This window comes from Microtus oregoni, unplaced genomic scaffold, assembly GCF_018167655.1.
Source record: "Microtus oregoni isolate MIOR12 unplaced genomic scaffold, Mior012 000215F_ref0000472, whole genome shotgun sequence".
Taxonomy (NCBI): domain Eukaryota; kingdom Metazoa; phylum Chordata; class Mammalia; order Rodentia; family Cricetidae; genus Microtus; species Microtus oregoni.
In genome coordinates, this window is record NW_024544883.1 from 233,618 (window position 1) to 248,019 (window position 14,402).

Consider the following 14,402-nt stretch of genomic DNA (forward strand, 5'->3'; position numbering starts at 1 on the left):
TTGCTTTACAGAAGCTTCTCAGTTTTAGTAGGTCCCATTTATTCAATGTTGCCCTTAATGTCTGTGCTGCTGGGATTATACATAGGAAGCGATCTCCTGTGCCCATCTGTTGTAGGGTACTTCCCACTTTCTCTTCTATTATGTTCAGTGTGTTCAGATTGATATTGAGGTCTTTGATCCATTTGGACTTGAGTTTTGTGCATGGTGATTGATATGGGTCTATTTTCATTCTTCTACAGGTTGACATCCAGTGTGCCAGCACTATTTCTTGAGGATGATTTCTTTCTTCCATTGTATTCTTTTAGCTCCTTTATCGAAAATGAGGTGTTCATAGGTTTGTGGGTTAAAATTCGGGTCTTCTATATGATTCCATTGGTCGACTTCTCAGTTTTTATGCTAGTACCACACTGTTTTCATTACTGTAGCTCTGTAATAGTGTTTGAAGTCAGGGATTGTAATGCCTCCAGCACATCCTTTATTGTATAAGATTGTTTTAGCAATCCTAGGTTTTTTGCTTTTCCATATAAAGTTGATTTTTGTCCTCTCAAGATCTCTAAAGAATTTTGATGGGACCTTGATGGGAATTGCATTGAATCTATAAATTGCCTTTGGTGGAATTGCCATTTTTACTATGTTGATCCTCCCAATCCAAGATCAAGGGAGATCCTTCCATTTTCTGGTATCCTCTTTAATTTCTTTCTTCAATGCCTTAAAGTTCTTGTCAAATAGATCTTTCACTTCCTTGGTTAGAGTTACCCCAAGATATTTTATGCTGTTTGTGGCTATCGTGAAAGGTGAAGCTTCTCTGATTTCCCTCTCTGCTTCCATATCCTTTGTGTATAAGAGGGCGACTGATTTTTTTGTAGTTGATCTTGTATCCTGCCACATTACTAAAGGTGTTTATCAGCTGTAGGAGTTCTTTGGCGGAGTTTTTGGGGTCGCTTATGTACACTATCATATCATCTGCAAATAACGAAAGTTTAACTTCTTCCTTTCCAATTCGAATCCCCTTGATCCCCTTATGTTGTCTTATTGCTATTGCTAGAAGTGCAAGCACTATATTGAACAGGTATGGGGAGAGTGGACAGCCTTGTTGTCTTCCTGAGTTTAGTGGGATGGCTTTGAGTTTCTCTCCGTTTAATTTGATGTTAGTTGTCGGCTTGCTGTAAATAGCTTTTATTATATTTAAGATGACCATTGTATCCCTAAACTCTTCAAGACTTTTATCATAAAGGGATGTTGAATTTTGTCTAATGCTTTTTCAGCATCTAATGAAACGATCATATGTTTTTTTTCTTTCAGTTTATTTATATGATGGATTACATTGATAGATTTTTGTATGTTGAACCAGCCCTGCATCTCTGCGATGAAACCTACTTGATCATATTGGATAAATTTTCTAATGTGTTCTTGGATTCGGTTTACCAGTACTTTGATGAGGATTTTTGCATCGATGTTCGTGAGTGAGACTGGCTTTTAAATCTCTCTTGGTTGAGTCTTTGTGTGGTTTTGCTATCAGAGTAACTGTAGCTTCATAAAAGGAATTTGGCAATGACTCTTCTGCTTCTTTATTGTGAAATACATTAAGGAGTATAGGTATTAGGTCTTCATGGAAGTTCTTGTAGAATTCTGCATTGAAACCACCTGGTCCTGGGCTTTTTTTGGTAGGGAGGTTTTTGATAACAGCTTCCAATTCTTCACGACTTACAGGTCTATTTAGATTGTTCACCTGGTCCTGGTTTAACTTTGGTATATGGTATTTATCTAAAAAAATTGTCCATTTCTTTTACATTTTCTATTTTTGTGGCATACAGGCTTTTGTAGTAAGATCTAATGATTCTCTGAATTTCCACTGTGTCTGTCCTTATGTCCCCCTTTTCATTTCTGATCTTATTAATTTGCATATTCTCTCTCTGTTGTTTGATTAGTGGTTTATCAAACTTATTGATTTTCTCCTGGAACCAGCTTTTTGTTTCTTTGATTCTTTGGGTTGTTTTCTGTGTTTCTATTTTGTTGATTTCAGCCCTCAGTATGATTATTTCCAGTCTTCTACTCCTCCTAGGTGAGTCTGCTTCTTTTTTTTTTTTCTAAACCTTTCAGGTGGGCTTTTAAGTCTCCAAACTTTTTTAGTTCTTCACACTTTCTGTTATACTTCTCATCCATTTCTATAAGGGCATTTTTTACATACTATTTAAGGGTGTTAATCACTTTTATAAAGTCAATTTTTTCTACTTCTTCTTGATTAAGGTGTTCCTGTCCTCCTGTTGTGAGGTCACTGGGTTCTGGGTTTCATGTTGTTTTTCAGATTGTTGGGTGAATTCTTGCACTGGCGCCTGCCCATCTCTTCCTCTGAATCCTCCCCTATGGATCTTCTTTTACAGGATCAGGTCTCCTTGCCCACTGGTGTACCTTCCCAGTGATGGCCTTCCCCAGTGATGGCTCTCCTGGTGCTCGAGTGATGTCTCTCCTGGTGCCGAGATCAGATTTCAGTCCTGGTTGGGTAGCTTGTAAACAAAGAGCCTACCTTGCTTGCTGCAGGCAGTCTATTGAAACAAAGGAGCTCCTGCCTTCCCGGTTGCTCTCATGATTCGGCCCCAGGGCTCAGACAGGCTGAGCTGGGTGATGTTATGTGCCCAAAGAGGGAAGGGAGGCAGAAGAGGTGAGGGTTCTTTATGCAAGCTGGTTGGGATAGGAAGAGTGAGGCAGTATGCGGGGAGTATAGGCCCTGCAGGAAGCCCAGGAAGTATAGGGGATGATGAGGAACTTCTGAGTTCCGTGTCCCGGGCTGCTGCCATGGTTCAGAAATTCACCCCAATGATGGCTCTCCTGGTGCGAGATCAGATCTCCGTGCTGGTTGGGTAGCTTGTAAACAAAGTGCCTACCTTGCTTGTTGCAGGCAGGCTATTTAAACAAAGGAGCTCCTGCCTGCTAGGTTGCCCTCAGGATTCTGCCCCAGCGCCCAGACAGGCTGAGCTGGGTGATGTTATGTATCCAAAGAGGGAAGGGCGAAAGTTTTTAATATATTAAAAACAAAATAACATATTTCATATATATGAAACAGTCTATAGTGAAAACATGCAGTTATATAATAAAATAACATACGTTAGTCTATGTTTTTCTTACTGTGCATCATTTTATTTTCCAATTAAAATTATTTATAGATGAAAAATGAAAGACATGTATTGACATGTATGTATCTCTTAGGAAGTTGTGTCTCCCCTGCCCTTTTTTTCTAGTGTATTGTCATTTCTATAATCAGTTTTGTTGAATACCTTTATTACTGGTTGCAAAGAATATAGGGAAAATATTTAACATTGCATTGATTAAAATAGAATGTATGAAATTAAGAGTTGTAGATTAATAAAATATTTCTACTGAAATTAAAATAGATTTTTTTAGACACTGAGCATAGAAAGATAGTAAAATTTCTTTTAATAAACCCCATGTGTATTTAAATCTCATATATGGAACTGAAAAAATAACCTTTGTAACTTGAAATGTATTTGAGATTTCAAAATGCCTTTCTGAAATGGGAGATTATTTTACATTATTGAACTTTCATTCAATTGTTTTGATATATGTGACTGGTGAACAAAGAGTCTGAACCACCAGTTATTAGTTATGAATACGACATTTGCAGGAGCCATGATCCTTTCTGAAATTTTAGGGGGAAGTTCCTAGCATTTCCTTCTTCAGCATTTTGAGGATAGTCACATTTCTTTTCTATGGGTCTAGTGGGGAAATGTTACAGCGGTGACATTTGACATCACATGAAGAACATGTGTGACATCACAGTGATTCATTGCATTTGCTGGGTTTTTCTACTATTCTCCAGTTTCTTAGTCTCTGCTTTGGTAGTGATTCAAAGGATTAGGGAATTTAAAGAACACATTTACATACATAGTTTAGGTTTCTTTTTTCTGTAGGAAAGAATATTCTCTCTGTTTTAGTATGAACCAACATAAATTTTCTTATTTTACTGTAAATCATGAATACATTTAAGTTTCTGTTTATGTTGGCTTTTGCATGTTAATATCACCATACGTAAAAACTTAGATCTTATTTCTAAAAATAAAATTTTATAGTGCATTCATTAAATTTTAAGAATTTCTTCTTTTGTTTATATATCTTTGAACAGAATCTTGTGATACTTAATATTTCAAAAAAAAACTGTTCAGTGGTCTTTGGATATCCGTAAAAATGACAAACTCTTCAAAAATGGCATATTCAAATTTACTGCACTAATTGGAAGTCTGAAACCAAATGAAAAGTATACTATTTCCATACATTTCTGTCCAAGTAAGCATTTTTCTTTTTTTTTTTAAAAATAAATTTTATGTGCATTAGTTTTTTGCCTGCATATATGTGTGTATAATATTCCTGTGTATACACTAGTTTTGCTGATGCCAGAAACACGTTCTGGATCCTCTGGAACTTGAGGTACAGATGGTTAGGTGCCGCCATATAGGTGCTGGGAACTGTTGGTCCTTACTGCTGAGCCACCTTTCCCAGTGGCCCTGGCAGCCTTTCTTAATCTTCAAAGCTGGGAGAGTTTTACTCCACAAATCCCTTTCTTAGTAGTCCCTTAAGATCCTTCAGCAGTTTGTGATGTCATCTTCATGCTCTGTATCCCGTAGGTATTAGCAGCTTTTATTAAAGCATTGGAAGCAGCTGAAAAAGGAAGTCCTGTTGCACTACTTCTGTGTATTGTTTAAGTATTATGTATTCCCCCATGTAGTAAGCATTTCTTACCAATGTACAATTATTTCCACCACCCATATTGTATACATTAAAAAGATCTACTTCTTCTATAGGCAAAGTATACTTGAAGACATGTTGGTTTTTATAATTTCTTTCTACAACAATACTCCACTTACTCTTTAATTCTTCATCAGGCTGCATTTTTCCTTGGTTAACTACCCTGCCCCACTGAGATTTAATATCATAGTAAATTTTGATAGTAAAACTTATATTAAATACTCCTTTGAATGTAAACTAATATGTAGTACCTTTTTCCCCATAGAGGAGCCCATAACCTACCTAGCTGATGTTGCTATACGTTTAAATGATAATTTATTTGACTATAGAACATTAAATCTGATTGGAGAGATACAATTACCAAAGATAATCTTTGATCCACCATTTATATGTTTTACTCCTGTTCCTTTGGATATCACAGCTGGAGTGGATATCAGAATTTTGCCACAGAACTATTTCAGGTAAGTCCTTAGTATGAATTTTCTATATCTTTATGTACAATTTTGTTTTTAATCTATGTTATCTGAATTTTTTATCCTATGCCTGATTTCTTGCTATAGTTTGGAAGAGCTATTAAAGCATTTCATTATACACTGATATTTTAAGAAATACAAAATTTTAAGAAATACAAAATAGTAATTTATTTTCTTGATTTTTTTAAAAAAAACATGTCTTTGTATTATAAAAAATAAGCTTAAAATTTAAATGTAAAAGAAATTAACACAAATTTTGTTACTTAAAACACTCATTTGATATCGCAAAAAAACAGTCAACTCTAGCCTTGTCTACCTAGTAAGTTCTAAGCTAGTCATAGCTACAGGGTAAGGATTCTGTGTTGGCCTGGAACTCACTGTGTGGCCCCAGTTGGTCCTGAACTCAGAGACTAGCTTAATCAGGAGTCACAGTACTGAAGTCAAAAGTGGGCACCAGATGCCCAGCCATCGTTTTTATCCATAGTGCTTCTTGTATTGGCTATAGTGTACAATGAGCTATCAACATTCTTCTATACATTATATAGTAATATGTACAAATTTCCACCAGTAACTAACTGTATCAGGAGTGAGGCAGGTGAGTGATAGGCATATGTGCCCATTGCATCCCACAATGTTAGTACCATTTAAAATGCCCACCTAAGGTAAATGAGAACTCTGTATCCTGTTTTCATATCCTTGTGTCAATCACTGAAAGAGTTATTAAAATAGGTACTGTAATGTTGGATTTTTAAACATTACTTCAAATAGTTTTGTTTTAGTTGTAGGGGAATAGTATATTTAGCATAATCTAGTGTTTTTAATAAATGAACCAGATTATTTTTGATTACTAGAAAGATCTAGTAAATCTTTCTTTATATATTTAAATTTATTTATGTTTTATTGTATTCCTTGTCATTCATATATACATATAGAATTTCCACTCAAAGGGCCCATATCAATAAACTCAGATTGATCTAGTTTTATGTTCCTTCCACCAGTATTTCACAACCTTAAAAATCTATTTCCACACATTCCCCAAACTTCCCGCTTGAATGACTTAGCAAAATCATTAAGCTCCTTAATAGTAGATAACACTTCCTCACAGACTTACACTTTCCTTCTCCCGTTTAGGAGCTTGCTTTGCCTTGAGTCTGGTTATGGGCCTAGAGGCAACTGTTGTTGTTTCTTAAAGGACATCAGTAATGTCTTATGTTTCATTTCCTTCAGAAAAAGTCACTGCTGGTTTAACAGACACTGAAGGTTAATTTCTCCAGTGAAAGGGAAATATTTCAAGGGGTTGACTAAGGATACTACTTCCTCAGATGAGATAAACCCTTGAGAATCTGAGGGTTCATGGTTCTCAGCATCAATAGTGTACTCCCAGAAATATTCATCCCAGATTATAGAATCCCATTCTTTACCAATTAAGGTCCTTACATTAACTGCCAACACCCTCTAAGGCTGAGACTTGAATTTTCACTGTAATTCAGCCCAACTTTCTAATGAGGGCTTTGGTTTGATTTTTCTCGACCCGAGCTCTGTGGCTGCTGGAGAATAGATTCTCTTTCAGAGAATACTTAGAAACTTTTAGACTCTTTATTCTCATCTGAAGTTGGTCAGTTTTTTTTCACTTAGTTCATTGCTGTCACTCACTGTATTCTGAAGTTGGTTGATTTTATCATGGAACACATTCTTATCTTTTACCAATTTATCCAGAGATATTAAGAAGTATCAAGCTGGGCTGGAGAGATGGCTCAGCGGTTAAGAGCATTGCCTGCTCTTCCAAAGGTCCTGAGTTCAATTCCCAGCAACCACATGGTGGCTCACAACCATCTGAAATGAGGTCTGGTGCCCTCTTCTGGCCTTCAGGCATACACGCAGAAAGAATATTGTATACATAATAAATAAATATTTAAAAAAAAAAGAAATATCAAGCTGCAGCATCATTCCCCCCCCCCCCAGGTGCCAAATGTTTCACTGAATCCATTGCTACTCACTATTGATGAATCAAGATAACCATGACACTTATCCCTGTATGTTTGAAGTAAGTTTACACCATACGTTTTCAGTATTCTGAGCTCCCAGAAGAGGGAGTGACTGGAGAGAAATGCTGAAGGTGCTGTTGGTGAATTTGAAAAGTCTATTCCAGATATTTAAAAGATTCATTCTCATACTTCTGTATCTCTAGAAACACTCTACTACCAAACTCTGCCTTAGGGTTTCTATTGCTGTGTAGAAACATTATGTCCATGACAACTCTTATAAGGGAAATTGAGTGGATAATTTACAGTTCAGAGGTTCATTCTATTCAAAATGATGACATGCAGGCAGTCATGGTACTACAGAGATAGCTGAGAGTTCTTTATCTTGTACAGTCAACAGAAAATTATCTGAACAATTGGGCATGGTTTTAGAATATATGAGACCTCAAGCCCTTCTCTACAGTGGCAGACTTTCCCCAACCAGGCCATACTTACCCCAACACAGCCACACCTCCCAATAGTGCCACTGCTTATCAGGGCCAGTTACATTCAGTCTATCACAACAAACTAATGCAAAATGTGTGAACCTCAGTCTTTCCTTTGCATGATTCTTTCTTTAGAATGAATTCATCTTCCTCTGTTTTATTGTTTTCTCCCCAATACTGGAAATGAGTTTCTACTTCTTATTTAAAAGTCTTGCTTGTTCCAGTCAAAAATTCTCTTCCTCCCACATACATAATAGTATACTGACCATGTGCTCCATCTTTGTTTTTGGTAGTCCAGTCTGCTCAAACCATTCCCTTCAAATTGAAGTTCTAGGTCTTTTGTATCTGTTGTACCATAGGCCTGATCTATTTCTATTTTCCATTGCTTTTCTGTCTGCATCAATTTGATGGTAACCTCACTTCCTACTTTGGAAATCATAATAACTTTAACTGATGGTCCTTTCTCTGACTATCCTCCCATACACGCATACAGGTGAAAGGAAAATTTCCCTATATACATTCAAGTTTTATTGGACTAAACTCCCAAAGTTCACTGGGAGAAAAGTCATATAATTTAATATGTTAGTTCTTCTGTTTGTGAGAAAGGACCTTCTTGTGTAGTCAGGCTGGCCTCGAGTCTGTGATCTTACGTTTTATTCTGTCCTGTACTGACACATGTACTCACACATTCATAAGTACTTTGCCTTTTGTTTCTGTTTGTGAGGTACTGAAATAGAGCACATGTGTATTTAAGAGGCAAGTCTTCTACTGAGTTGCCACAAAAGAAATATATATTTTCTTATAATTTTAAAACATTTTCAGTTTGATAAGTAACTCAATTTCACCTTTATGATTTCATGTAAGAGATTATAGTTACCACTTTAATTTTTTGTAATTGCTTATTATTATTTTTTCTATTTGATTTTTTTTTTACCAGTGGCTGTGCACTTTGTAATGATTTAAACAGAATAGTTTAAATAGAATATTAAAAACCTTTTTAAATTCTCATGAAGATAATGTTCATTAGCTTGGTAGCAGTTCATTTAAATTATTTAGTACACTTAGGAGATAAGTCTTAAAGTAATTAAAATCAGTGAGCTGATTTTTAATATATTAAAATGAGGCAAATTTTATGGTATGAGAAATCAAAATGAAAAATACAAAGTTAATTTGCTATCAGCAATTTTATTCCTTTCTTCCCCATGTTGGGTTTAATTAGAAAATGAAACCTTATTTCAGCTATTTCTTTGGGAAATTTTATATTCTTAGAAATTATATATGAAAAGAAACTCCCTAGTTAAAATAATAACAATGTACCACTTCTTGATAGGCCTTTTCTTAATTTTCAATGAAATGATCCATGAAGATACCCAGAAATTAAAATTAAAACTAAGCAACAATTGAAAGATAACAACAAACCATTTGTGTGATTCCTGTGAGGAATTCCCATAATTGCTGAGCCGATGTGACCAGACTGGAAAACAGACTTTTTGTCTTTTGTTGGCTCATGCACAATCAAAGTATAATTTAAGTGTAAAAATGAAATAATCTACTTGCCTGATCTCCTATTTCCTTAGAATCTTATTTATGTGTATCTATGAGGATACTGACTGCGTGCCACTTCCTAACTGAATACTTTCACACTCATCATAGGAATCCAAAACTATTTTTATGTTGAATGAATGTATATTAATTGCTTTTGAATGACGTCAGACTAAATTTGTGCAATGCCTGGCAATCTCTTAATACCACTCTTGCATTTCTCTTAAAAGAAGGCTATCTGGACTTAAAATAACTGTAGCTGTGGGAGAAAATGTACCCAAAATGATCCTATCAAGGAAGTATACAATCTTTTGGGACTATCCAATCGTGGAAGTAAAGATGGTAGTGAGAGTGGTGGCAGGGATGGACGGCATCTACATAAGTTGTGGTATATACAACTGATGGGGATAGAATTTATTAATTAACCAGAAGATAAAATTATATAATGTCAAATTCCCAATGGATTTTAATAAATGGGTCAATGCATGTAGAAAAATGTCCTTCCTACACTTAATAGGTACATCCTTGTTTAGTACAGATAATTGGCCCCAATCAGTATTTTAAGCATACTATACATTTGGGCCTAAGTGATATGAGAATAAGAACCTGTGCAAATTATCTCTTAGGAAGAATACATCTCCCCTAATTTTAGAATAAAAAAAAATTAGAAAGATGCAGATGAACAGGCAATCTATATATCCTAGAAAACTACCATTCAATTAAAAACATTTAAACCTAACAATGAAATTGAGACTACTTAAAACACAGGTATTGGAAATGAAACTAAAGAAAAATTTAATTGTAGGCTAGGAAGATTGGAGTTATTTTTAAAAAAAAGAACTTAGACTCAATGCTCAATAGTTGTTAAAATAATTGGTAAACATGGATAAATCTCATGAACATTGACTGTAGAAATATTAACAGTGAATAATAGCTCAAAGCAGGCAAGCATGTTGGCAAAGCAGCAAGCTGACAGCTCACATTTGAATAGTTCCTAAATAGTTGCTGTAGGTTCATGATAATAATGTTATCATATTGAGTATTACAATATGTTTGGTATCATGAAATACATTTTAGAATAGATATTTTTTAAATTAATAATATTCTATATTTATCAATAGAACTATTATTTAAGATGGACTATATAGTCAATTTTCATTCTTTTTTATAAAATGAGGAAAATCAGTGAAGAGAAGATGTTATAATACAATGAAATTGTCAGTTTATTTACTGAATTATTTGTAAGACATATGATCTTCTGTCAATAAGAACATGTCAAAAGAACTAGAAAGGACAAAATTGCAATTGGCATTCGTGACTTGTAGTTTTGGTAAAGAAATTTCCATGGGTTTTTGGAAGTATGGTTAGTAAATTGGTCAGCTGTTCTCTGTCAGTATTATTTTCATAGATTGATTTTCAATAAAAATATTTTCACAAATACATAGATATAATTTAGTGTATGTGTATAGTTTTTCACATTCAGTAGCTCAGTTTCAAATGAAGAGCTTGTATTTACTCATTGGGAATAATATAGCTAAAAGTTAGCAAGAATATAGTAAGTAACAATATAGTAGTTGATCACCCCATGTTTGATCCACTTTTATATATGGATAATTAAGTAAATTAGTTTACCAAGTTAAATCGTATAATGAATTTGGAATTTTAGAAATTTTTCTGAAATTTAAGAATTTTTTCTTTATTTATCTATAGGAAGACTATAGATGTGAATACAAACATCAGATTTTAAGTAGATGAACCCAAGCATTAGATATTTTTGTAATGAGATTTATTTTAGATATTGCACAAAATATCTTGAATGATATAGTACTAACTTTCATATAACTTTGGATACTAGAAGAAATCAGAGTGTTGTATGATTCTCCAAATTTCATTCAGACTCTAAGTCATGGTTGGTCCATACTGCAATTTTGGTCAGATCAAAATTAAAGATGGAATCCCACATGCCTTTTACTAAAATTCAAAATTTGTAAAATAAAACCTAACACACTTTGCACTTTAATATAGAATACATTGTGTCATTTACGTTGACAAGTAGAACTTTCTACCACTTGGAACATGAGGCATAATTTTAGAATTTTTGGACTCAAGAGTTTTGGACAAGATAGTTAACAGCACAGGATATTTAGGTGCTAACTAGTTTTCTCCCCTCTGTCAACCCTAACATGAATGGTAATGGTTTTTATGTCCAGGCTTGTGGACACTTCAGCTCACACACATCATCTTTCTCCCTGGCTTCCTCTTAGTACTCACTCCTTATTTACTCTACAGTTCTTCAGTCAACTAGCATTAAAATAGAACAAAATGTCTCATGAAAATATTGCAGAAAGGATGAAGTTCTTTTGGATTGTTAGTTAAAATAATGTCTCACCAACTTGGGACATCAACGCAGTTAGGCTCTACGTAGGCCTATATTATTTAGCCTCTATTTCATATGTGTGTATGCTTTTGTGTGTGTGTGTCTTCATGTGCGCACATGTGTGTGTTGGTAGGTAGGCAGGTAGGTAAGTAGGAGGGATGACTGAAAGACTGAAAATTATGTGCCATAGATAGTAATCTCTATTTCTTGAATTTAAGTATCTGTATCTCAAGGGAGGCACAGAGTATGGCTTGAAGACAAATACTTTGAGTAATGATCTCTGAAAGTATATATGGGCAAGTTGGAGACAGAGAAGAAAAGTCTGGCTATTGCTTGCAGTGCTTGGAATACATTGTAGAACTGGATGATATGTCTAAAATAAAATGACATTATATGGCAGCACAATGTTGGAAATATATTTCTATTTTAGAAAGAAATGGTTTACTACTAAGGGAACACATGCGTGTGCACACAGATACACCAGAATCAACATATGGTAGTTATAGTTATTTTGGATGTTTAAGGCAAAGAAACAAATAGTGGCTTTTTTTCAATAAGTTTTAGAAAGCAATATTTCCATGAATTCTATTGACAAAATGATTTGTTTTTTAGATTTAGAGGGAAAGACCCTTTATTCTTTAGGGTCTTGCACTTAATAGTTTGAATATTCATATAAACATAAAAATAATCTTAGCTTTCAGTTTAATGCTAATGATTAGTTATTGGGTGTTAACATCAGATGGATAATTTGAAAATATTTACATTAGAGAACCCCAAGGTCACAAAAATATGGCAGTAAAACTGGATCACCAAATATATTCTCTGTATTTTTTCACTCTGTGTTAAATGGAGCCATTTGACTGGTTTTGACCAATTAAATATTTCATATTAATTTGATATTGAACACTGAAAATCCCTTGAAATAGCAATTCCTCTTGCCCTGTTTTGCCATTCAAAATGTAAGATAAAAGCAATATACTCCTTCAATACATGGTGAGCCTATTAACTCTTTAGAATGGAAGATCTCTTCCACAAAACTATTCAAGACATTTTCTCTCATTCAAAAATAAAATTATGTGATAAGATTTAGAAAGAATATGTAACATTAGAGATACGTAGTCTATTCTTAGTGAGTTCAATTTCACAGAATAATAGTAAATATTGTATGCCAAAATTAATTTTATGTCTCATAGTATTGAGAATGACTACTCTTTTTAAATTGTTTTGCTAGCTTTAGAAGGAACTGTTTCAATTCCTCTACGATTTGCTCCTCTTGGACCTGGAAGATACCCTTGTAATATTTTGTTGATATCAAGATATGATGTGCGTGTGTATGTAGTTGAAGGTATAGTAAATGAACAAGAACCAGAGGCTGAATTGTTGTTTAAAACACCAGCATTTGAACCCCTTACACAGCACATCCCAATAGTAAGTAAAAACTTCTTTTGTGTCTATTTTCATGTTTTACTGGAGCTTCTCTCCTCAATTCCTGACCCTTTATAAGTGCTCAAGAACATTAAGAGGAATTTCTAAATGTATAATGTAAAACTAGAGATGTTACCATTATTGGGCTATATCTACCTTGTCTGTGCAGTATAACAAATTTATAGAAAAGATACAATAGCTAGGAAACAAGCATTTGTAGATTTGTAGATTTAACCCCTGTTACTAGATAAGTAAAGAAGCATATCTCTTAATATCAGAGGTCAGGGCATGAGGGGGGGGGGGGCAATTTCTTTTCGGAGAATGATGGTTCCTGTAGAAAGCTACAGCTGAAAACTGCATGGTAAAAGTATGTAAGATTTTAGGACCTATTTACATTGTTCAGGAGAATTTTTTTAACACATTATAGTTTAGGTTTTCTGTCTAAATATTTATGCTTTTAATCTCTATTTAAAATAGTAATGGAAAATTAGCAGGGTGAAAAATCCAAATGTATTACCATGCAGAAATGTGGGAGGCACATGTAAGCTCAAAAGAGGAAGAATATGCTTAAAAATGATATAGATGCGAAAGAAATGACTGGATTGTGGGCTTCTAAAGAAGGAAGGTGGTGGCTGTCTAGGAAGGTCTAGAGGAGACTGTGGAGAAAGCAACGTTTATTATACTAGGAGGATAATGTCTCCCAGGTGGCAGCAATCTACAGTAATCCCCAACCAGGACAATCATCAAACACTCTACTCTTCTTGTTAAGATCTTTCCAGGCCAGAGAGAAGTAGAGCAACAAAGGAGCCTCAGCGTGTGTCTACTGTTCACTAATGCCAATCTCCGTTATACTAAAAATAGTCAAGTTTTCAGACATAATTCTGATTCAATTTTCTTGGAATATCCATTTTTAAATATTGGAGAAATAAGTTTCAGGGTGCTGCATTTTGCAACTCAACACTTACTTTTGCTGTCTCAAACTCCTCCTAACCTCATCTTTGAGATTTGCAAATTGATTATAATCGTATTTTAGGCTGGAAATTGTTTTTCCTTATTATTTCATGGTCTCTTTCATGAGTATGAATTCAATTACAAACAGGTTCATTATTTCTAGTGAATCTATTTGCTTAAGAATGTGACTATGATTTCGTTAACCTCTCATCAAATGCCTAATAAGCATTATTTCTTTCTCCTGGAGTCACCATGCTGAAATACAAACTCTCAGATCACGACTCCAAATTCTGTTGATTTTTAACTGAGATGAGTTCATAGGAACTAAGAAAAACCATTAGGAGCCGGGCGGTGGTGGCGCATGCCTTTAATCCCAGCACTGGGGAGGCAGAGGCAGGCAGATCTCTGG

The 14,402-nt window shown here is 34.6% G+C and overlaps 1 protein-coding gene across 1 annotated transcript in view; it reads left to right on the forward strand.

Annotated features, from left to right (window-relative positions):
* Positions 1-14,402, forward strand: part of LOC121445581 (cilia- and flagella-associated protein 47-like) — a gene marked incomplete at its 3' end in the record, with an annotated part of 123,182 nt that overhangs the window by 93,038 nt on the left and 15,742 nt on the right. Inside the window, 4 exon segments of the mRNA XM_041647720.1 lie at positions 4,139-4,162; positions 4,164-4,299; positions 5,024-5,219; positions 12,841-13,045. Coding sequence (XP_041503654.1) covers positions 4,139-4,162; positions 4,164-4,299; positions 5,024-5,219; positions 12,841-13,045 — 561 coding nt within the window.